The 24329-nt window shown below is 40.1% G+C and overlaps 1 protein-coding gene across 1 annotated transcript; it reads left to right on the plus strand.

Moving 5' to 3' along the window:
* The first annotated feature begins 1872 nt into the window (after nt 1–1872).
* Nucleotides 1873–22384, plus strand: prkg3 (protein kinase cGMP-dependent 3). The gene is made up of 22 exons (XM_049590890.1): nt 1873–1942; nt 7257–7346; nt 7744–7806; nt 7957–8083; nt 8633–8799; nt 9026–9139; nt 10412–10517; nt 10682–10745; nt 11072–11149; nt 11288–11376; nt 13021–13086; nt 13248–13295; nt 13414–13458; nt 13578–13689; nt 15104–15240; nt 15358–15447; nt 15765–15906; nt 16323–16486; nt 18362–18478; nt 18760–18822; nt 19058–19133; nt 21516–22384. The coding sequence occupies exons 2-22, from the start codon at nt 7259–7261 to the stop codon at nt 21600–21602; spliced, it is 2043 nt and encodes a 680-aa protein (XP_049446847.1). The 5' UTR covers nt 1873–1942; nt 7257–7258; the 3' UTR covers nt 21603–22384.
* The last annotated feature ends 1945 nt before the right edge of the window (nt 22385–24329 follow it).

A 24329-nucleotide genomic window follows, 5' to 3' on the forward strand; every position in this document is an offset into this window, starting at 1 on the left:
CCTGGAGAAAACCCACGCTGACATGGGGAGAACATGCAAACCCCACATAGAAGGGCTTCCTGTTGGGTTCAAACCAGGAACCCTCTTGCTGTGAGGCGACAGTGCTAACCACCACACCACCGTGCCACCCTGAATAGTAATCTAAACTTTAATAATAACAAATGCAGTTAGTTTTTGTCACAGAAATGGATGAAATACTGAGATATAATAATGATAATACATTTTATTTTTAAAGTGCTTTTCAAAACAATGTTACAAAGTGCTTTACATGGTTGATCTGGGATTTAAAACAATGCAGAATTCAAGCAAATTAAATGAGGCAATTATCAGAAAATACAAAGAACAACAAATAAAGATAAAATACAGTCACTGAAGCAGAAAAGCAAAGTTGGCAACTAATTGCTATAGATTGCACTGGGGTACAGGAAATCAAACAATTGGAGTCGTACAAAATAAAAGAATACAATAACTGCTGACAACAAAAATGATAAAATGAGACATATATAAAATAAGCAATGTGCAAAACTAAAAAAGGCTTTTTTTGTTTGAACAGATAAGTTTGAAGAAGTGATTCAGCGAGCCTCAGATCCTCAGGCAGGGAGCTCCAGAGCTGAGGGGCCTTGACTGCAAAATATAGGCCTACTGTAACAAATCAAGACGGCCTTGCAACCCCCCTACAAAGCTTTGATGTCCCTTAATGGGAGTCAGGACCTTCAGACTGGGCACCAGTGAATTAACCTATATCACCATGTTAATGGAAAAATGTCATAACACATGCTCTGCCTGTCACACAGTCCCCTCAGGTTCCACGGCTGAAATCCGAGCCTTTGTATCTCTGATCATCGGGGTCGTTAATGTCGTTGATTAACCAGACAGAGTATCAATAATTAACTGCGAACGATAAAGACCCACACCCTCTGTCACACTGCTAACCCTTCGGCCCTCATTTAGATTCATTTAATGACGCTGCGGCCTGGAAAACATTCAGTGGCATTCACTCTGTGGAAAAACTGGAACCTAATGAAGGAGGCACTTTGTAACTGCGGCAGATCATTCAGAGTTGTCCTGGTTGCCCTCGGCTTTGATAAGTTCCCTCAACTCCAGCTGTCAGTTGTGTGAATGTGACTCTCAGACGAAAGGCAAATCACTGTGATCATTTTGTAGAGAGACTGTGTTTGAAAATCTGTGGCTCGGTTTGCAAAAAATATCAAGGTAGAAGAGAGCGTTTCAATTCACTTCCTCTTTCCCTCGTCTTTTCCAATGACTGTTTCATTGTGTGCTCGTGCCTGCACTCAGGTATCTGTCTTTGACGTCAGCAGGAAATAATATAAATGTATAAATGTGTATAAATGTCACAGAAATCACAAATCAGTATTAAAGGTATGTTTTAAAGTAGAGAAACAACACTATATGCAGATAAACGCAGTTAAATCCCACACAAACAATGGTTTAAATATGAATTATAGCACAGTTAAGCATGATTTTTACACCCCAACTTCATCTTTCTCTCCAGTCCATCCTCCTGCCTGTATACCTCTACCTGGTGTGATGGGAGGAGCCTCAGGTTATCGTTAATGATTCAACACCAGAGCTGCTGAGATTGACAGATAGACATTGAGAGTGAGGAAGAGAAAGAGAGGAGAGAGAGCTGGAGAGAAGTAAAAATAGTAAAAGCCGAGGAGCAGACATGGCAGTGTAAGCCGAGAAAGTGTGCAGCCGCAGTGGACCAAGTACTGCTACGGAGGTTGCAGAGTGCACACTGGTATCTGCTCAGGTGTGTCCGGGGGTCAGGGAGGTCAGAAATTTATCAAGCAACTCCTCTACAGCTGGAAGTGGATCTTGTGAGCGGTTCGGGGTGATTATTGTCTCCTGTATGATCCATGTGGCCTTTATAGGCTGGACAGACGTTCATCTACTCTCCTGATCCACACACAGCCTGCAGGTGAGTGCGACTCTGTCTATAAATCATGGCATTGTGCCTCAGTGTGGCTCCATGTGTTTAAAGTACAGATTCTTACCTTTACAGGCTTGTAAACAGCCAAACACACCTTTTCCATTGCTTCCTTCTGTAAGGCACTAAAGCTGTCGCCATCACAGTTCTATTAAGTAAAAACATGCTCATCTTCATGTGACAGAAAGCTGTAATATCCACTGAAAGAGTCTGCCTTAAACACACCACCAGACTTGGCACACGCTCTCTCCAGGTTTCTATTTCAGAGCATCTTATAAGAATTCAGCTGTAGTTACACTCGGCCATGAATTAGTAATGAGACAGTATGGAGTGTACAGTTTGCTGCCTGTATCAGTAAAATGGTGATCAGTCCAGCATCATGTTCTCCCTGTGCAGCTGACAAGAAGAGAGAAATACTCTCCCCCCTTTTTTTGTTGTGTCTGTTAATTTCCTGCTCTCTGCTGGATGAATCGCTGCTGGTGTGAATGTTGTTGGCTTCCAAAGACCATTCGTCATTGTTGAAAATAATGAGTCAAGCTTAATAGTTTTAAGTGAAAAAATACTTGAAATATCTCAGTATTGTTGTAGTCGCTGCATCACCATCACCTGCCTGAGCTATCATTTGATTGCTGAAATCAACAGGCCTATATTTGGGACAGGCCTTTAATTCCTTTGGTGCAAAACTGTTGCTAAGCAAAGATCGGGATTAATTTACAGGGTAATAGAGGAATGGACACATAATTTGAGGTAGTTAACAACCCCATTTTATACATCTGAAGAACCTTTATAAAAAAAAACAACTGCTTGGCAACCAGCACAGACATCTAACTGAGACAGGCCTTTATTTGTCAAAATCAGTAGCCACACCAAGCTCATAAAAGAGACAGGCGTTTAATTGAATTTTTACGGTAAGTACATTTACTCAAGTACTGTACTTAGATGCAATTTTCCAATACCTGTACTTATTTCCATTATATGATACTTTATAATTATATTACTCCACTACATGTCACAAGTATATCTTGTAGTTTTTAATCCACTACATTTATCGGGCACATTTAGTATCTTTTTACAGAGCATTTAACTAGGACGAGGCTCTTAATCAAAGTTTTACTGTAAACATTTTTTGGAAATGGCACTCAAAACCTTAAGTTTAATGCAATACAGTAACATGAAAGTTTTGTGTAGACAAGACACAAAATAAATGTGTCACATGACCCTTGTCTGACAAAAAATTGTCAGAATGTCAGTTTGACATAACTTGTTTTTGTTGTTTGAGCTTTTAATTTTATATCTTATGAACATAAACATTTTTCCAACCATTTTTAATTTCACTGAATTAATACAATATATGTTAAGCATACAGTGATAGTGTTGGTAATTGGTCTTGAACTAATTAGGCTAAATTCATAAATCTTAGTCAAATTAACTCAAAGTGTATACTTAACATGCTTTTTTTTTCAAGTTCACAAGCAATGACTTTCTGTGTCAAGTGAACACAGAATTTTTATGTCATTTTGACAATCCTTGACATGTGTGTAGACTTTAAGTTAAAACTTTGTTTCCTCAGGTTTGACATCGAGCTTCTTGATATCAACAGCATTTTCACCGCTGGTAAAAAAGTGTTACACTGTACAGAAATGTTGGAGCACTTTTCTGATTTCAGAAGCAAAATACTGTTGAATTTCCAGCGCAGTCATGTTGTTGACAGATGAGAGGTGGTGCAAATTTAAATAAGACAACCACTAAAAAAACAACACTCAAATTTGAGCACATACCAAATGAATGGAGCCTGTATGAACAAAGAGACAGCTGCAAGACATCCTTCCCTTGATGGTTATAATCAGATCTGTCCCTCTGGCTCTGCTGACCCGTGTTGTCCAGAAATCTGCCAAAAGAAGATGCAAAGAAACAAAATGAATGCTATATACTACATAAGAACTTTTTACTTAAAAGAATACACTCCTACACTACTTCCTCAGTAACTGTAACGTATTACAATTAAGTAATTCAATTATGTAACTCCATTACATTAACTGGTTCTTCCTAACACTGTTCAGTGATAAAAATTATATTCTATAAAAATAAAATACAACTGCATTCTGCAATTTTCCTTTTGATACTTGTAAGTACATTTTCCTGATAATACTTTTGTACTTTTACTCATGTAACATTTGGATTTTAGGACTTTAACTTGTAATGAATTATTTTAAACTATGGTAATTCTACTTTTCCTCAAGTAAAGGATCAGACTACTTCCTCTACCACTGTAAATAAATGGATAAAACAGCCAATATGCTACACAGTTGCTGTTTCCAGTTGCTCAGGGCTGAAAGAGTTAAACTAAAAGTGGTTTTCCTCCATTAAATGTTGACCTGCAGGCAGTAAAAGTTAACATCCCGATCCACCCTGCAAGTTCCTAGAAAGCTTACAGATTATATTTGTCTACAGCTCTGTGTGTGTTTTTGTGTGTGTGTGTGTGTGTGTGTGTGTGTGTGACAGGTTAATATATCCTCCTAAGGCAAATTTGACTTTCTAGTTCTTTCTCACAACACTGGTGCACATTAACCCCTGGCACTGCAGCTGCATTGTGTGACGGACTGGACTGAATTATCACAGTGTTGTTGATAGTAAATCAGTGGTGTCATGGAAAAAAAATATCACATCCAATCTAGGTGACTGCAGTAAAACTGCCTGTCAGAATCACCGTCTGTCCAGATTTGCAACAAAGGAACAATTCTGTTTAAAAGTGGAACAGGAGCCATTTTATATTCTCCTCCTCACAGTTTGCGGTGCTGTTGCTCATTGACTTTATGATTCACTTTAACATCATGTCTAATCTCAGAGCTGTCCAACGTTCAGGGTGAGGCAGCTGTAACTGGGGGTCACATGACGAGCACAGTGAGGCAAGGCCGTAGCCATGGATTCACCATTGTACTATTGTTGGTAGCTGGGTGAATGTGGCTAATTAACTGCAAGTAACTTAGCTACCATAGCTGATATTAGTAATGGCTGATTTATTAGCACTCACAAATCAGCCAAATTCCACTCTGTCACTCGCAATGGGAGCACTATGTATTAATGCTATGCTACAAACGTCAGCAGCATGATGAGGTGCCAAACGTCTATTCTGCACTCGGCGCTGCACATTTGGCTTTTTTTTTTTTCTGGCTGGCGAGAGCTGAAAAATGTCCAACTTTAAAATGCTTTGCTTGTCACTGTCACTTTTAAACGCTGCGGTCCAATTTAGTGTAACTTTGGAACATTTTTAGCCCCCTTTCCAACAAGATAGCTTAACATGGTTGGTACTCTGGTTTAATATGATACCTATGCCATCATATTAGCTTTAAAACTGAGCCCTCTACTCTACATTTATTCATCATGTAAATACATATAACTTGTACTGTCGGTGATTTAAGTCCAGAAGTAAATGTTTGCACTTAATTTTCGTGGGCGCTCCTTTGGTCTTGGGGGTGACCTACGAGTTGAATGTTTTGCAACTCTCAGTGACCAGAGAAAAACATCAAATGTGCAGTGCCCAGTGCAGAATTGATGCTTGGTGCCTCGTCATGCTGCTGCCGTTTATAGTGTAGCATAAATTCCTGGCGCTCCCATTGCAAAGAATTTAAAAAAATACACTGGCCTCATAAAAAAAAAGCTTTGGTGGACACTAACCCAAACAGATCCTAAACGCATGGTCTGTATGCTTGTTAGCAAACGTTCTGACAGGAATTTAGCCAACACATTCTCACTCTGATTTCGTCACATATTGACACATATTGACGTTTGGTCATGGACTTTCCATGTCCACATACGATGTGCAAGGTACCCTGGGTGCGTTGGTTGTTGATGTTCTGGGACACCCTGTCAAGTTCTGCCTGTTACATACATTGTCTTCTTTCAAAATACACTTTAGTTTTCACAGGCAATTTACCGTTTACATACAGTCTCTTTCAAAATAAAAGCACTACGTCATTACAACACCCCAAATTGACTTTTTTTTTTGCCTTCAACAAAAAACGCATGTCGTTCAGTTAAGGCAACAAAAGCACTGGTTAGGTTTAGGGAAAAAAAAAAAAAAAACAGGGTTTGGCTTTAGAATCTTACGGGACGCGAACACCACTCTCTCTGGTGAAAGTTGGTGTTTGTTAGACCCATCCACCACCACTCCTGCCCGCCCCGATCGGACTTTCTCAGCCTTAACTTCCATCTTCCACCGTGTTTACCCCCCACGCCGCCGAAACCAACTGCGTATCATGCCAATAATAAAGGATGTCTTTTTTTGTTGGTTTTTGATGCCGCAATGCTTCAGCGCCAGATTTCGACGACTTCGGAGTGAGACTGGGCTCAGTTAGTATAACATTGTGAGACGATAACCATTCATAAAATGAGCATTTTCATAAACACTTTACAAAGGCTATCACAATAGACAGCGATTTAGCAATATATTATATTTTGAGTGGATGGCATTTTGAACCTATCTGAATATTGGGGGGATGTGCTCCCCTATAATCACTACCTTGCAGTGAGGCAAACTGCTTGCCCACCCCTGGCTTTACTGAAGCGTATGCGTTTAGGATATTGATTGGGTAACCTTGTGTTTGCGCTGATTGTGATGTTTGGCCTGTCAATAGAGGCATAAACATCTTTCAGTGAACAGCAAAATGAAAATAGTCAGGGAGCTTTGTTATCAGCGTCTGCAAACAGATCATCTGTAAGACAAAAAGATATTAGCTCTGTCGTGCGGTTAACCTTTCTCACGCTCTACTAAATCTGTGTCAGCTAATTTGTTAGCATGTGTGCACATCTGTTGCTCTACTCTCAAACTTTAATTGTGCAGCAGAGGTTGTTCATGTCAGACATTACTGTAGAAGCACACAAGAAGAGAGAGTAAAGAAGTACACTCGAGCACATAGCCTGCAATAAGAGAGCTAATAATGAAGGGTTTAATTTGACAGATTCTGTGCAGCTGACAGTCGCAGGTACAGTAATAGATCTTTAGCACAAGCTGACAGGGTGTGACAGCGTTCACAAAGCACCCTGTTGGCTGTCCATCATTAGTCTGCATTATTCAGTGCGGCTCTTGCTGTGTGTTGGCAGCAGAGTAGAGTTCAGTGTCTTGTGAAAACAGCATCAGTGTAGTTACATACAGTTGAAATGTGATGTGTAGGGCTTTGTGTGAGTGAGTCTCCACACGTGTTTATATTTACCTGCCTACCACTGATTCTGCTGTCGGTCATCTTCAGTCTATCGATTACTCACATATATATATCTTACATTTTTTGGTATTTTTTCCCCCCCGTAGTCATGGAGAAGCAAATAGAGGAGCTGAAACAGCAGCTAGAAAAGCAGTGTGTGATCAACCAGGAGCTACAGAGGCAAAACAAAGACCTGGGTGAGTATGATCACGACTACATCACGTTAGAGAGTAACTTTACATTAGATCACACCCAGCATCACAGCTAGGTGTGATCCAGCTGGATGTGACCACATGCAGCCGTGATATAGTGCAATGCTATATCACTTTTGCACAGTGAGCTGAACATAAAGAGAATAAAGTCAACACGGAAACTGCAGTTAAGACATGCCAAGCAGTATTTTTAAAGAGCCGTGACAACAATACCATAAAACCATAAAATGTCCTGTTCAGTTCACACCTTAGTCACAGGTCTTTAATAACTACATTTCAGGGATCATCATAAAAAATGTTTGTGTTAAGAACATGCACTCTAGCAGCATGTTCCTCGTATTGTTTCAACGTTGAAAACGCTTTTCTGCTTTTATCCTCACAGAAAAACGACTGCAGGAAAAAGAAAAACTTTTGCAAGAGCTGCACAGTCAATATCATGATCTGGGTAAGAGGCCACCATGGGCACCAGGGACAGGAACACACACACACACACACACACACACACACAGAGTTGAGGTGACCTTTGATTCAAGGTTACGCTCCAGCCATTTACAGTCCCTGACCCTTTCTTTGCATTCCCGTTTGTTTGTCTCAGACTTTCACTCTCACAGTGATAATGAAATTGAAGCAGAGGTCAGGAAGAGCCGTGCGGCCGTCATTGCCACTGAACCAATCCCCGAGACCCTGGAGATTAAACGTATGAGGGTCAAGAAAACAGCTAGGTTGGTAATCAGTACTGCTGACGACAGAACATCACATTTAAAGCAACACTTACAAACTCTCACACACAATGCATATAGTATAATCCAAGTCCCATTTATCCAGTCGTATGCTGAGTACTTCCCAAATACATGCAGTTTTGCTAAAATCTTACTATTAAAAAACGTATGCGTAAACAGTCTCGTGCGTTGTGTGAGTGTTTGTAAACAGATGTTTTTGTATAATTAAACGTGGCCCCTTGTTATTTCAATTCCTGAAGAATTTTCTGTTTTTGGATTCTTCGTTCCTTGTGAAAGCATGCGATAAAGCCAAAGTTTGCTTCACAAATTCAAGGTAACACAGGATGAATAATTGATATACAAATGATCATTCTGTGGGTTAAGTATCCTTTAAGTAAGTCCGCACTGGATTTTTTTTACTTGCCACTGTGGCAAATTCAATATATCATGTCAAACACCTAAATCATGTATGATGGGTTTGAATGTTGAGGGGGAGCTCTGCAGGTTTTCAGTGACCTTAGCTCACGATGACTTCTCTCACCCCATCATCAGCGAGACGAATCTGATCGTCAAATCCATCCAGAAGAATGACTTCCTGAGCCGCCTGGACGAAGAGCAGACAGCCATGATGGTGGATCTCTTGGCGGTGTCTAACTTCAAACCGGGGGAAGACGTCATTCAAGAGGGCTCTGAAGGAGACAGCATGTACATAGTAGCAGGTGGGGATTCGCCTGAGTGTGCGTGAATGTGTCTTTGTGTTCATCTTACTGTGGCTGCATGTGATGGAGGATTTTATTTAAAATTCTACATTATGTTTTAAGGCTCTCTTTTATGACATGAACCCCTTTATTTAAAAAAATCTATATAATATTTTATGGAAGACTATGTTGAATATTCTCAATATTTATCTATGAAGAAACTTCTTTTTTTCCTTCCACCTTTTAGCTGGTGAGCTCGTCGTCACCCAGGCAGGCAGGAGCCTCCGCAGCCTCACCACTGGAGATGTGTTTGGGGAGCTGGCCATCTTGTACAACTGCAAACGGACAGCAACAGTCAAAGGTCAGTCCTGTAATGATGACCTCTGGAAGTTGTTTATCTTCATACTATAGGTAGACTGCAAGACAAGATGCCAAAATAAAATGTTGGTATTGTATGTTTCTGCATACCACAGATTACATTCAGGTGAGCTATTGAGCGCTCCAAAAAGTGGGTATTTTAATCGAGAGTTTGGGACATTTCCATTCATGTTTGTGGCGACAAAAGTGGGTATTTTAATCGAGAGTTTGGGACATTTCCATTCATGTTTGTGGCGACAAAAGTGGGTATTTTAATCGAGAGTTTGGGACATTTCCAGTCATGTTTGTGGCGACAAAAGTGGGTATTTTAATCGAGAGTTTGGGACATTTCCAGTCATGTTTGTGGCGACAAAAGTGGGTATTTTAATCGAGAGTTTGGGACATTTCCAGTCATGTTTGTGGCGACAAAAGTGGGTATTTTAATCGAGAGTTTGGGACATTTCCAGTCATGTTTGTGGCGACAAAAGTGGGTATTTTAATCGAGAGTTTGGGACATTTCCAGTCATGTTTGTGGCGACAAAAGTGGGTATTTTAATCGAGAGTTTGGGATATTTCCAGTCATGTTTGTGGCGACAAAAGTGGGTATTTTAATCAAGAGTTTGGGACACTTCCAGTCATGTCTGTGGTGACAAAAAGTGGGTATTTTAATCGAGAGTTCGAGACATTTCCAGCCATGTTTGTTGTGACAAAAGCAGGTATTTTTTAAAGAGAGACTTGGACATATCCAGCTGTTTATAGTGTCCAAAACAGGCATTTTAAACCAAAACATGATGTCTTCCTAACCTAACCAAGTGGTTTCTGTGGCTAACCCTAACCACATGTTCACCACAGTGATGTCAGAACATAAAGTTGAAAATTGAAACATAAAGACAGGTAAAGCTTCAATTTATCCATCCATGTATATCCTATCCATATACGTAAAATGTACAAATGTAACATATTGGTGGTTTGTAGAAACGTACAGTTTGGGTCTAAATAACTTTTTTTTTTGTGGTACCATTTAATTGTCTTTCTACCACCTGCATGAGGGGCCACATGCATACATACAGACACTCACACTGTAGATGCCCCAAATCAAGTTTTTGGTCATGTCACAGAGGGGGTCAGGTAGGTCGCTGGGTGTGATATTTTCAACTGTGCATTTGTATAATTTCAGTTTTAGTACAAAGTGGCCCCTTGCACTCTTTTCTAATGATAGTAAAGCCAAACTTTACAGTTCTGACTTCAACTTTTATCACTTTCCCTCACACTGCAGCAAAGACAGCAGTGCGTGTTTGGTGCATGGAGCGACAGACCTACAGGACGATCATAGCCAATAAGTCCAAGAAGAAACGGGAGCAGCTCATGGGCTTCCTGAAGACGTGAGTTTAGAAACTCTGCAGATAGAAGAAATTTAATATCCTGTTTGATTTGGTGGTTTCCTCTCACATCACACTGCCATAACAGTACTTCTTCTTCATGGATTAATTGACCATATAACAACTGTTTCTAACTCTGCTGCTATATTTTCTGTATGCTGTCACAGGTCTCGGACTCTGAAGGACCTGAATGATGTCCAGTTGTCCAAAATCATTGACTCAATGGAGGAGGTATTTACTCAGATGTTTCACTGTGAACTTGGAGTGTTACAAGTCAATAGAAATCCAGTCTTTTTATATGCTGACAAAACACATTTTAAAACATCTGTTTTTGAGGATGAACTCAAAACCGATGGTCACTAAGTTAAATACAATGTCTTTTTCATGTTTTAAATATTAATGTTTTAAATCGCAGTAGTCTGGAGAGAAGGCATTTTTAAGGCACTTGATGTGACATTTGTGGCTTTATTTTCCTGTAAATCACAAACTCTATTTTCAACATTTGATATAGTTTTGTCATTATATTGAAATGACTCTTATCATTTTGCCTCCCTCAGGTGAAGTACCAGGACAAAGATGTTATAGTTCGAGAAGGAACAGAAGGAAACACATTCTACATCATCCTCAAAGGAGAGGTACTTTCATGGTGTATTATTTTGTGCCCAAACTCATATCTAAATGTGTCAGCGTGCTGCACCAACCAGGTCGTACACTGTATACATAATCATGCGCTCACCCCCTCTTCCTCCCTCTCATGTGTGTTTCCCCCTCAGGTCCTGGTGACTAAGAGCGTGAATGGGCATCAGAAGCAGATTCGTAGGATGGGAAAAGGGGAGCATTTCGGGGAACAGGCCCTCATTCGGTAACTATGGCAACACATCACATGCCTCAGGGCATTTGTTGGAGCTTTGTACAACATCCACTGCACTGATGTCATGTCTGACATTATGGTTTCACAATCAAGTCAAGTATCTTCTAAATATGAACAGTCATTTGCAGCTACTGAAGTAAATTAAATCGCTCTACTAAATTAAGCAAACCCAGAATGTTTTCTTCTTTGCTGTTTTTAGCTAAGTCAAGTAGAAAACTCAAAATTTCTTGCAAACTTTTAATTGTTACATTAAATGTTAAAGTTTACTCTTCTGTAGAAAAACTGTAGCTGGTTTGTTGTGGGTGTTAAACAGCCTAAAAACCTACTGTACCATATAACAGACTCATTGGTTTGATTATATAAGGATGATTTTGGCTTTCTGAGATAAAAATCATATGATTAAAAAATATTCTCCGCATTTACATTATTGAGTATATAACACAGTAACCTTGTTGCTTTATTTGGAGGTTTTCAGATGCAGATTTCTGCAGCATAAAGATATACACATTAATAAATATGTAACACTTCACTTTTCTTAATCCACATGTATTAAAGAAACACTTCAACACCTGAATGAACATTTGTATATCAGCTACCCACCCTGTGTTACATTAAATTTGTGAACAAAATTTAGTTTTTCTTACATGCCTCCACAGTAAATAATTGGATAAAATTCTTGATGAGTTGAAGTCATAGGGGTCCATGTATAACACCAGTAAAAACTACATCGAAACATCTGTTCACAAACTCTCACACAACTCATACAGTATAATCCAAGTCTCATTAATCCATTTGTATGCTCAGTACTTCCCAAATAGACAGCTCTTTGTGACCAAGGGACTGAATGGAAACTGAAACTTATCTATGTTCTCCTCAAAGCCAGACTCCATTCACAAAAACAGTAAATTTACCTCGCTAACGATGGGAGCTGCTTGTCTACCACTGCCTCGATCAGTTTGTTTATTTTATGTTATTGTATGACTTTGGTGTTTTAAAGCGTTAATATGAATTTAGCAAAGTCACACAATAACACAAACTAACTAATTGAGTGAGGCAGTGGTAGACCAGCAGCTCCTGTGTCCAGCAGGGTAAAATTACTATTTTTGTCAATGGACTTTGGCTTTAAAGAGAGCATAGATAAGTTTTACTATCTGTTCAGTCCCCAAAGGAAAGAGCTTTCTGTTTGGGAAGCACTGAGCTGGATATATGGATATGACTGGAGAAACGAGACTTGGATTATACTGCATGAGTTGTTTGAGAGTGTGTAGACAGATGTTTCGATTAGCCTAAGTTTTGCTGTGGTTAAACACGGACCCCTATAACTTCAATTCATGAAGAACTTTCTTCGTTTTTGGATACATCATTCAACATGGAGGCATGAGAGAAAACGTAATTTTCTTTACAAATTCAATGTAACACAGGGTGAGTGATTGATACACAAATGGTCATTTGGGGGGTGAAGTATTCCTTTAATGGGCTTTAGATGATGCCAGCTCTGTAGCAACAGAACCGTAAACATGTAAGATGGCAGTTTTCAAAAGTTTCTGAGACAGGGTGTTGACGAATGTATATGTAAGTACTAATGACATACAGTTTTTCTAGGCTGACATGTGTGCATTGTTTTCCCTCTTGCAGGGAAATCTTGAGAACTGCCACCTGCAGTGCTGACGGCCCTGTTACCTGCTTCTCCATTGACAAGGAGTGAGTCTGACTCCTCATTATTTTCCTCAGGGCGAGAGAGATTCTTGAAGGGATTTCTCCAGGGTGTTTGTTCTCCGTCGCTGTTGCCTTGTTTGCACTGTGTTTATTTTTTATGTACTTTGCTGGTCGATGCAGTTTATGTAACAATGACTTTTCTTTAGGGTATTTGAAGAGACAATACCCATAGAACACCTGGAGCTGTTTGACGAGTACGTATGGCAGAACACTTTTCATCAAAATCGTAATTGTTCACTCCATCATAGTGAGAATAGTGGGGTGTGTAAATGAATAATAAACTTCTCTGATTTATTTGGTTTTTACTTCTAGCTCCAAAGTGATGCAGGAAGCACAAGCTCCACCAGAAAAATCCAGGTGAGTGGGAGATGATAAGATTTCATGGATGCAGGCTGAAAGATGTAACACAATCATATGAATCACACAAATGACTTCCTCAAAATTAGAGTTTAAAGTTCTCTGTCTGTCTCGGTTAGTCCCAGCTCCACTCTGAGGTTTAAGGACCTGGTTCCTGTGCTGTACCAGGAGGGCCGCTTTCAAGGGGATCCTGTCACACTTGGAGTTGGAGGGTTTGGCCGTGTTGAGCTGGTGAGCCTTTGTCTTTGTATAAGCACTGTTTCAATATTTGCTAGAATGTAAAAAGCATTAGTTCTCTTATGCAAAACCATATTGGGATTGAATATGGTTGGAATATATTAGACTGAAGCCCAGTAATAAAATGCAAGTGGTAAGACTGGAGCTCGAATGCTGAGGGGCTGTATTAAAATCATTAGGGTGAGGAGAGGGAGCTGAATATAAAAATGTAATTTATCAAAAACAAGGCCCTTTCATGTGTTATTTATATTTCCCAAGGACCCTTTGCTTTACAAGTACAATACGCCTTCCCCATGAATAGATTACTGAATGGGCCTACCAGGCCCCGGGGTGCAAAGTGTTCATATACCAGCGCTATTTCAGTGGACAAAAGATACCAGTGTGCAAAGGCACCTTTCACGGCAGTAGGAAATGCACTGAGCAGTGGCAGTTTCTAATGCAGTGTAATGTAACAACGTAATGTAAGAAGCTGTAGAGTCTCCATAGGGTGGGCAGGAGGAGAGGTGGATGGGTCCAACAAACCCTGGACTTTCACCCAGGAGCTTGCTGTTTGTTTCCTGTGTGAATGTTGAGCCAAACTATGATGTTTTTTTCCTAAACCTAACCACATGCTTTTGTTGCACAAGGAGATACACGTAAATACTAGATGTTTTACCAATGTTTTAAGTTTATTTTGAAAAAGACTGTACGCATCTAACAAGCAGAAACTGTACATTTCCTGTGAAAGCACAAGTGTATTTTGAAAAGACACAATGCATGTTAACATTTGATGGACTGGGATGAGAAGGCATTGTGTGAATGTGATATCTCAAGAACTCCTTGGGCAATAATTTGGCGATAACCAAAGAATTCATTTTCGGATTATATGTCACAGTTGGGGTTCTATTTCATTCTTCCTGACCGTATCTGGCAGTCATCCAGAATTTATAGAACCGTAGTTACAGCTGTAACTCTCATTTTCACTGCAGTTTGTGTCTCCCAGCTTCTTGCCTGCTTATGCTCAGCTCTGTGTTGTACACAAACCACCAAGTCTGTGGGGTTAAGATACATGCCCAAAAGAACGATCCACATTTCTGGTTGGAAGGAGAAACACACCTACTTTTAAACATTATGACAGACTTTGATATTAACAGGTTTTTGGATATATGCAAATATTGCAACATTGCCCTTTTCAAGAAGGTGGTTGAAGGAATTTAAAAGGGAGGCTGTATTCATACGACAGAACCACTCCGCAAGCGGAGGAAAACTTGTGAAATCGTGCCACAAGAGACTGCTATTTCACTTTCCCATTTAGAGTATGCACGGCTGTATGTATAGGAGTATAAGTAACTTTGAACTTTCAATAAGGGCAAAAAAAGTGAGTTTTTTGTGCGCGTTAACAAAGTCATTGTTTTGTTGTCATTCTAAGATGACCACAGTGAATCATGGGAAATACTACGCCATGAAGCGAGTCAGCAAGAAGCACATTGTTGCCAAGAGACAGGAGGAGCACATGCTGTTTGAGAAGAAGATCCTTAAAGCTATCCAGTGTGACTTCATTGTCAGGTGTCTGCCATCACACACACACACTTGTATAATCACAACATTTAAAAACAGTTTAACATACGGTCGATTTGAAAAGGTGTTAATCTTTAATCTGGCTTTTGTATTCTCTCTCTGTAGACTTCACGCTGCCTTCAAAGACACACGATATATCTATATGATCATGGAGTTCTGTGGTGGAGGAGAGATCTGGACCAAACTCAAAGAAGTGTGAGAAAACAGTAACACAAAACAGCTCACTTCCTCATTAAGGTGATAGAATTTTATGAAAGAAGGGACATTTTATTTGAGCAATTTGGCAAAATCAGTGACATTTTTATCGGTAGGGAACTTCATTACTGCTGTTTTTACACCCTGAGATCTACACTTAATAAAGTTGCACCTACAGTAGCTGCTAGAATCTGACACACAGATATCAGCAGTAGAAAGTGATGAAGGAGATCAATTTGTTTGAAAGTCATTAAAGTGAGCAGGCGGAAGTTGTTGGAGAGGGGTGATTGAACCTTTCATGTCTCTGTGATTTTCAGAGGACGTTTTGATGAGTCCATCGCTGTGTTCTGCACTGCCTGTGTGGTCGAGGCCTACGTCTACCTCCATAAGAAGAACATCATGTACAGAGACCTGAAACCTGAGAACCTGATGTTGGACGTAAAGGGTTACGTCAAACTGGTGAGTAGTTATCTGTGTAAGTGTAAGGACAAATTAAATATTCAGAAAATGCGCCTGTTTGTTTTTATTGAGAGATCTCTAGAGGGAGAAAATTACACATGCATTGAAGCCCTCCTAATTAGTGAAACCCACTGTTTTTTTATTTCACCTGTTATGCTCTCAGATGTCCTTTTGTTTCAGCAGCTGGTCATTTGCACAGGTTTTTGCCTTTTTATCAAAAGCACAGTTGAACATGGACAGGAAAGGTTGAAGAATGACATTCAGCAAAGGCTTTGGGCCAGAATCAAACTCCAGCCGCTGCAAAGGACCCAGCCCACATGGGGCACTCACTCCAGCAGGCGAGCCAGAGGTCGCCGCAGCAGCTGGACATTTTATGGACGTGCAAAAAAACCCGACCTGTGTATGTCTCTTTGCAGGTGGACTTTGGTTTTGCCAAGGAGTTGGTGCGTGGAGAGAAAACCTACTCATTCGTGGGTACTCCTGAGTACATGGCCCCAGAGATCATCAAGAACCAGGGTCACGACTTTGCAGTTGACTTCTGGTCCCTGGGCATCCTGATCTATGAGCTGTTGGTGGGAAGGTAATGGATTACTGAACGAGCTTATCAGCACAGGCCCAGGGGCCCAAAGTGTCAGGGGCCCCCCTGGCCCTCACTTGCAAAACATCACTCAAATTAACGTGTGATGACCAGAGAGACTCAAAACAACCACAAAAAGATGCAAAGGAACTGCAACCCCCCCACAAAATAAATGGAGTGATACCTGCAAGTTAGTCTGATTCATACACAAGGGACTATGTTCTGCTGTTAAAGTAAACATTTAAATGTGAGTTGTCTGACTGAACTACAAAAATGGCCAATACTACCAAAAAGAGACACAAAATGACTACAAAGAGATTCAAAATACCTACTAAGCAACACAAAATAACCAAAAATAGACATAAAATCACCTCAAAGAGATGCATAATTAACTCAGAGACCACAAACGACCACAAGGAGACACAAAACAACCACAAGAAGACACAAAATGACTACAAAGGGATTCAAAATACCCACAAAGAAACAAAAATAACCAAATGTAGACACAAAATTACCTCAAAGAGATAAAGAAATTACCTCAGACACAGATTTACCTTAGAGACCCCAAACGACTACAAAAAGACAAAAACAACTACAAGATGACACAAAATGACTGTAAAGAGATTCAAAATACCCACGAAGCAGCACTAAAAAACAAAAAATAGACACAAAATTACCTTAAAGAGATAAAAAATCTTACCTCAGAGATTAAATTACCTTGAAGAGACATATAATTACCTCAGAGACCCCTAACAACTACGAGGAGACACAAAACAACAACAAGAAAACACAAAATGACTATAAAGGTATTCAAAATACCCACAAAGCAGCACACAATAACCGAAAATAGACACAAAATTACCTTGAGGATACATAGAATAACCTCAGAGACCCCAAGCAACTATAAAAAGACAGAAAACATCTACAAGGAGACACAAAATGATGATAGAGAGATTCAAAGTGATTACAAAGTGACATTAAACAACCAAAAGAGAAATAAAATGACCTTAAAGAGACACAGAATTACAAAAAAAAGACACAAAATAACTACAAGGAGACACAAAATGACTATTAGGAGATTCAAAATACCCACAAAGCAGCATGAAATAACCAAAAATAGACACAAAACTACCTCGAAGATACACAGAATTATGGCAGAGACCCCAAACGACTATAAAAACACACAAAACAACTACAAGGAGATACAAGAAGACTACAGAGAGTTTCAAAATACCTACAAAGCATCACAAAATAACCAAAAACATAGACACAGAATTACCTTAAAGATACACAGGACTACCTCAGAGACCCCAAACAACTACAAGAAGACACAAAATGACTACAGAGAGATTCAAAGTGACTCTAAGTCAACACAACATGACCAAAAACAGACCCTTAAGTGACACTAAATGACCTCAAACAGACCCCACACAACTACAGTGACCCCAGAGAGACACAAAACCACAAAAAGATGTGTAACAACTACAGAGCGATGCAAAACCACCACAAAGTGTGTGTGTCTTGCTCCTGTGTAGGAGAGATGGTGGGGTCTTTTACATATCTGTGCCCAGGGGCCCATTTATATTCACCCGTGGCTATTTACTAATGCACCTGACCTTGAGCGGAAGCAATCATCTCTGCATTCTTGTGTGGTTCATAAATATGGTGAAATAGGAGTGAATCATGAACGAGTCAAACCTTAATAATAACCAGTAGATGGCAGCAAAGAAATATGACACACAGGCTTCAGCGTCTGCAGTCACAGGCTCAGGTTACCCAACAGCAGCTGACTGGTTCATCTCTGAGCCATTATTTTTATTTCTTTGCTTTAAATTCTCTTCTCATTATTCTTCTCTGTTTCCCTTTACAACCTGTCAGCCCTCCCTTTTCAAGTTCAGAGCCTCAGAAGATTTACGCCAAGATTTTGGACGGGGTGCTCAAGTACCCACCTTACCTAACTGAGGCAGCCAAGTCCATTATCAGCAAACTGTGCAGGTGAGACGAATGTATCGGCTGGATGATTAAAACGTCATATACTGATATTCAAAATGAACTCAATGAATAACTTTATCATAAAATAGAATTGGATCATCTAATATGTATGGTAAAATCATAGAGGTTTGAGTGTATGATACAGTTAATCCCAGTGTAGAGTATGAATTATGGAACATATCTGCAGAGTTATATGCTGTATCATGACGTGCACTTGCATCTTCGTGATTTTTGGAAAGTGGAATCTCATGAAATAAAAAGGGATCTCGTGTTTTTATTTGCAGACCTCGGCCGGGTCAGAGGTTAGGAAACACCAAGAATGGAATCAAAGATGTGCGGCACCATAGGTAACCATGGCAACATGTCCCATATGTATGGGTGTTAAATAAATATTGGGTGAAACGACACAGGAAGTACCCACCAGTTGGCTTAATTTAATTTTGTAATCAAAGTTTGTTTTCGTCTCTTACGGTTAAGGTTCCTCCGCTGCTGACTGAGCTTCTTAATGTGGGCTGAATCATTTCACTTATTTCTCACTCTCAGTGTGTTTGACCTGCAGTCTCCCTCGTCTCTTCCCTTCAGGTGGTTCAGCAGTATGAACTGGCACAAGCTGCGCGTGGGTCAGCTCGACGCCCCCACAGTCCGGCTCATACGCAAGGCAAGTCACACTGCTATTTATTTTTTCTACTATTGTGTGAGAAGTGACTAACACCTTTTGTTTGGTTGAAGGAGAACAGAAGCAAAGAACACAGCTGGTTCACTCCCCAGAGGATTTTGTAGAGTCATTTTTAAAGACCTTTAAAACAGTTTCAAATCTTCCGTATTTCTGTACTGAATGTGCATTTCTAACTTTGAATATGAAGCTCAGTCAACAGATGAAAATGTTGGCATTGTATGTTTCTGCAGACAATGAATATGTGTCATACAAAGTTTCTAAAGTAATGTAGTTCTGACTGCATGTAGCCTATAGGCTGAATCACTGTGACGTCGTGCTAGCAACAACAATCACTTCTGAGCAGACTACTGCTTATTGATTTGACTTGCAGATATGGTTGTGCAGTGGTTCGCATTGTCACCTCACAGCAAACAAGTTCCTGTTCCCCCCTGTGTCAGTGTGGGTTTTCTCAGGGTACTCCAGCTTCCTCCCACAGTCCAATTGCATTCAGTCTTGGTTAACTGGTGACACTGACTCACCTACGGACAAAATTGTCCGCAGGTGTGAATGTGAGTGTGAATGTTTGTGTGCTCTATGTGTCAGCCCTGTGATAGTCTGGCAGCCTGTCCAGGGTGTACCCCACCTCTCCCAATGCAGCTGGGATAGACTCGCAGTAAAATGACTATTTTTGTCCATGTGTCCATGGCTTTGAGATAATGATTTCAGTGCCTGGTCAGACAGGGCTGGCGGACAGCAAGGTAAAACAATGAAAATATTCTAAATATACCATATACTTAAACTGATTTTTTTTTAAAGGGTTAAAGAAACAAACAAATTTGGCAGCATCTGTTTCATATTATGTACATGACATGAGGGTTTTCTACCCAGAGATCACTGCAAACAGACATTATGAATCAGCCTATGAGCTGACTTTGTCACCTGGAGGGAAAGGGGGTGGAGGATGGCGTGTCACTTAGGCGAGACGATTGCCAAACTATGGCACTATTGCTCTGAGACAACAAGGGAGGCTGAACTTCCCCTAAAATTTCATAGAAAAAATGGTCAGATATGCATTATTGAATTTACATTAAAATAAGAATTTACATTGCATTAAACGTGCGCTAGGATGCGTTTCACATCATGACTATGATGTTCAAATGTCAGCTGTTTATCACCAGTTTTCCAACGCAACCTCCCTTGTCACACATTCTCGTGTCAGCACGGTGGACGCGGAGCCTCCAATGAGACAGCGCTGAGCAGATTTTTTTTCATGCAGCAAAGCGAGACGGTCATTGGATGAATGCGACAAAATCGTCACTTCCGGGGAGGCTCAGCTTCCCTGGGACCTAATGGAGTGGTAGGCAGGAGAAGTTGCTCGGTGTCTGCATGATGATTGGAGGAATTGTCTAAGAGGCTGAACCCCTTTGTGATTGACAGCGCTTACCATTTCAAGCTCAGCCCCATCCGGATATTTGTGAGTGGAGTCTTCTGACAGCGTGTCGTCTGGAGTTTCTTATTTTCATAAGTAATATAGCTCATTTTCACCGTTTTAAACCCATCTGAAAATCTTTGAGGTGTGTTTTGCTGTGGTTCTGAGTGTGGTCGAATAACAGCTTTCATTAAATGTTCCTTTTATAAGTTCCTGCCTCGCTACAATATAACAAATTTTATGATGTAAACTTAAAGTGAGATTCCCCTGTTTGAAAGACCAACAGCCACCACTGATATGGAACTATATTCAAGACTAACACACAACAAAACCAGCTGTGTTTTAGCGAGTCATTGGATTTTTCACCAGCTTTTAGATGCAAAAGACGGGAGCTTTTGTTGCAGCTTGTCGCTGTCTTTCCAGCCTGGGTAGTGGCACAAAAAACGTTGTTTTTCCTGAAACATGATCTTTTCTTAACTATAACCATGTGTTTTTTGGCCTAAAACTAACCATGTCATCCACAGTGTTGTCGGAACGTATCCACTACATAATAACATGTAAATGTAACGGTAATGGTTTGCAGAAATGTACAGTGCCAACATTTCCTCAGGCGACTGTGTTGTGAATATGTGCAGCAATCAAAGTTGCAACACCATTAGATATTTATTGGGAAAATAATACCTCGAATTGAGCACCAATAAGACTGTGTGAGTATGGTATACAGAAATAAATTTAAGCCAAACTGTTAAAAAAAAGAAAATGTGTGTTTACTGGTATGTGCAGAACAACATCATTACTCACAGTGAAAGGTTGACAGCTTTTCAGGGCCTTTGACTTTAAAGCTTCTATTTACATTTAAGGAGCAGGCTGGGAGGGACAGACTGTTGTTAATAAGTCACAGTTTGACAGCAGTGCACATGAGTGTATTAAATGCACATTATTTATTCCTCTTCCAGGGTCCCTGCTACATCAACTTCGATCGTTTCCCTCTCGATCAGACCAAAGCAGACGAGGAGTTCTCTGGATGGGACCGTGACTTCTGAAATTAGACTCCTGATGTTAAAAAGGATCAAACGCCTCAAGAGTTGCCTTCAACACCTAAATATGGAGCCAAATAAGAATAACGTCAGTGTCAGACAACACATGATGGCAGTCGGAGCTTCATATTGAAAAAGCACAACCAATTTCAAACTAATTTAATTATTAACTTAGAGTGAAACTGCAGGAAACCACCTCTCCCGGAAACTTCTGTTGCCATAGAGAGACGACCATTTAGGTGGCAAAGGGCCAAAATATGAGGAGGTGTTGAGAGAAGATGTTAGGACATTCTGTCTGATTCAGTGCCTGATGAAAAGTGTTAACATCATCTATATAACACTCACTGATTAGAATAAAAACACCCATCCATGTGCTTGTTAGCTGAGAAAAAAAAAGGCTTGAGTCATGTTGTACAATCTGTACAAAAGGCCAGCTCAACCGAGCCTGACAGTAAAATCCATACTGATGTCATATCTGGATTTTACCCCAAATGTTTATTGTCCTCTTGGATCTATGTTAGATTTAGAGATGAAACATTCCTAACTGCTGATAGCAAAGATGGTAAATGCTCTAATATTGTTCCACATGTTGCGTTTTTTATTGTAAACTGACATTTTATTGTAGTTTTTCCTTCAGTTTTGGATAATCTGCCCTCTTTTTCTGTGCAGATTATTTCCAGGCACCTTGATTGCACCTTCAAAAGATCAAAGAACATCCTGATAAAAAGATTTCCACAAGACTTCAGTTAATAAAAGTGATCTAATATGCTTCACTTAGCTGTGTCTGTTGTATTATACTACAGTTGTGCCCACACATATGGCGTATAGCAATGAATGTGTGAGCAATACAGAAAGGGAAAATGTGCTAAAAATGTGTTGTTATCAGAGAGTGAAATTATGTGGGGCTGAGTGCAATGCCAACAGGTTGCAGCTGATTGTTTGGCTCCGGAGGGGTCCAGCTGTCTGTCATGGCTGCAGGTTTTGAGGCAAGAGGAAGGGATCCTTTTTTCCCTTCCTGTTAATGCCTGTGAATTTCCTACTGAGACTATTTTTCCACGTCAGAAAAAAAAAACACATGAAAGCAATCATATCTTCCAAAAGGGGAAAGATACACTGGCAGATGTTTCCCCACTGCACAAAAATAGTAAACACCTTAATGTTTAGGATTTGAAGCATGGACAGCAGTGACAGCAATGGCTCAGAGGATGTGCAGTATAGTACAAAATGATCTCTCCACAGCGGTGAACTGTAGTTTCCTGCTCGGTTGCATGCAGGATCAACATGTGTTTCAGGACAACGTTATCTTACCTGCGGTGTGTGTGACTTGAATGAGACAGAGGAAACAGGATTAAAGGATAAAGCTTGTGTTATTCTATAGATTTCTTGCTGTCAACAAATCCAATGTAAACACCAGAAAAAAACCCAGACAAACAAGTAACAGAAAAAAGCACATTATGTTTATTCTTTTCTTTGCTTCTGTCTTACTCTGTCCATGACACTCAGCCCTAAGGCAAATATTCACCTCCACTTCCATTCAAAGCGAGGGAAGGGGTGATTTAAACATTTGCTTCCAGTGGTAAAGCAAATTTGGTGAACTTGTACTATAGATTTATAATGATACCTAAATACCAGATGCAAAGATGGTGCCTATGCTTACTCCGGGTTTACTTCCATGGTAAACTAAATATATGTGCAGTAGTTCAACGCCCGGAGTTCCCGCTCAGTTCATAGACTTTACATTGTGATGATGTCACTGATTTTTAAATAGTTTTTGCAGCTCAAGGAACATTTTGAAAATATAAAACGTCCATGGATCAAAAATTGGCTGCAAGGCATTCCTGGGGCCCTGACTTTGACCAGCAGGTTACAACCACAACCAACTGCAAAGAAATATGCGTGGAGAAGACACTGATTGTTGATAGGGCATGATAACGTGAAAAGTGAAAACTGCCCCACATGTAAGATGCTGCCTAGCTGGCTTAAGAAAATGGAAAATATACCAATAACATCATATTTTAGTAGCAAGTATTAGTAGTATTTAGTAGCAAGCTAGCTAACATTAGCCAACAAGCCAGCTTTCCTTGTGCGTCATACCCGACACCATCCACATCCAGCACAAGTATCATCTCAGCAGGTGATGCTCACTTGCCTGCATTTGTCATTTTGGCCCTTGGATTGGATTTTTGGAGCCAGAAATGACCATATTTGGATGAGAGGAATGAGATAACCCTGATGCTAGCTGCTAGTCTGATTAGCATGGTGCTTTTACAGTTATGATTTATTGTGATTATGCTAATGCTTGTTTTCACCAGTGTAAAACTGGCTTAAAACCATTATAACAAAATTGAATATCCGGCTCCTTGGAGTGTCTTTTAGTACAACCAAACACTGAACAAGACTTTTTTAGGCGGCCAAATGTTACAGTTCACACCTTCATGAACTGAAAACACTGAAATAGCGACAGCTATTGCTATGCCAATAGTTTGTGAATCTGCAGTTAAGCCTAAGTTACATTACCTATCAAATATTGTTACCATGGTAGTGTTTTGTCAGTGGATGGCACCCACATGTCACTCAAAGTGACCAAACCCTTAATTATACATAACTTAAAGCCTTGATAAAATTTTAACTGGTGAGTTCGATAAAAAAGATTCACCCTCTTTCAGTTGGCATGAATGAAGAAATTAGTTAAAGTGACCAAAACTGATTTTCTATCAGGCTGTAAACATGTCC

The sequence above is a fragment of the Epinephelus fuscoguttatus genome, linkage group LG11 (genome assembly GCF_011397635.1).
Source record: "Epinephelus fuscoguttatus linkage group LG11, E.fuscoguttatus.final_Chr_v1".
Lineage (NCBI taxonomy): Eukaryota > Metazoa > Chordata > Actinopteri > Perciformes > Serranidae > Epinephelus > Epinephelus fuscoguttatus.

Excerpts from the sequence above, each read along its gene's own strand:
- prkg3 (XM_049590890.1), top strand. The coding sequence starts at position 7,259 with ATGGAGAAGCAAATAGAGGAGCTGAAACAGCAGCTAGAAAAGCAGTGT. Across the intron at positions 15,448-15,764 it reads TGGACCAAACTCAAAGAAGT|AGGACGTTTTGATGAGTCCA; the intron begins GTGAGAAAACAG and ends TGTGATTTTCAG. Across the intron at positions 19,134-21,515 it reads CAGTCCGGCTCATACGCAAG|GGTCCCTGCTACATCAACTT; the intron begins GCAAGTCACACT and ends TTCCTCTTCCAG.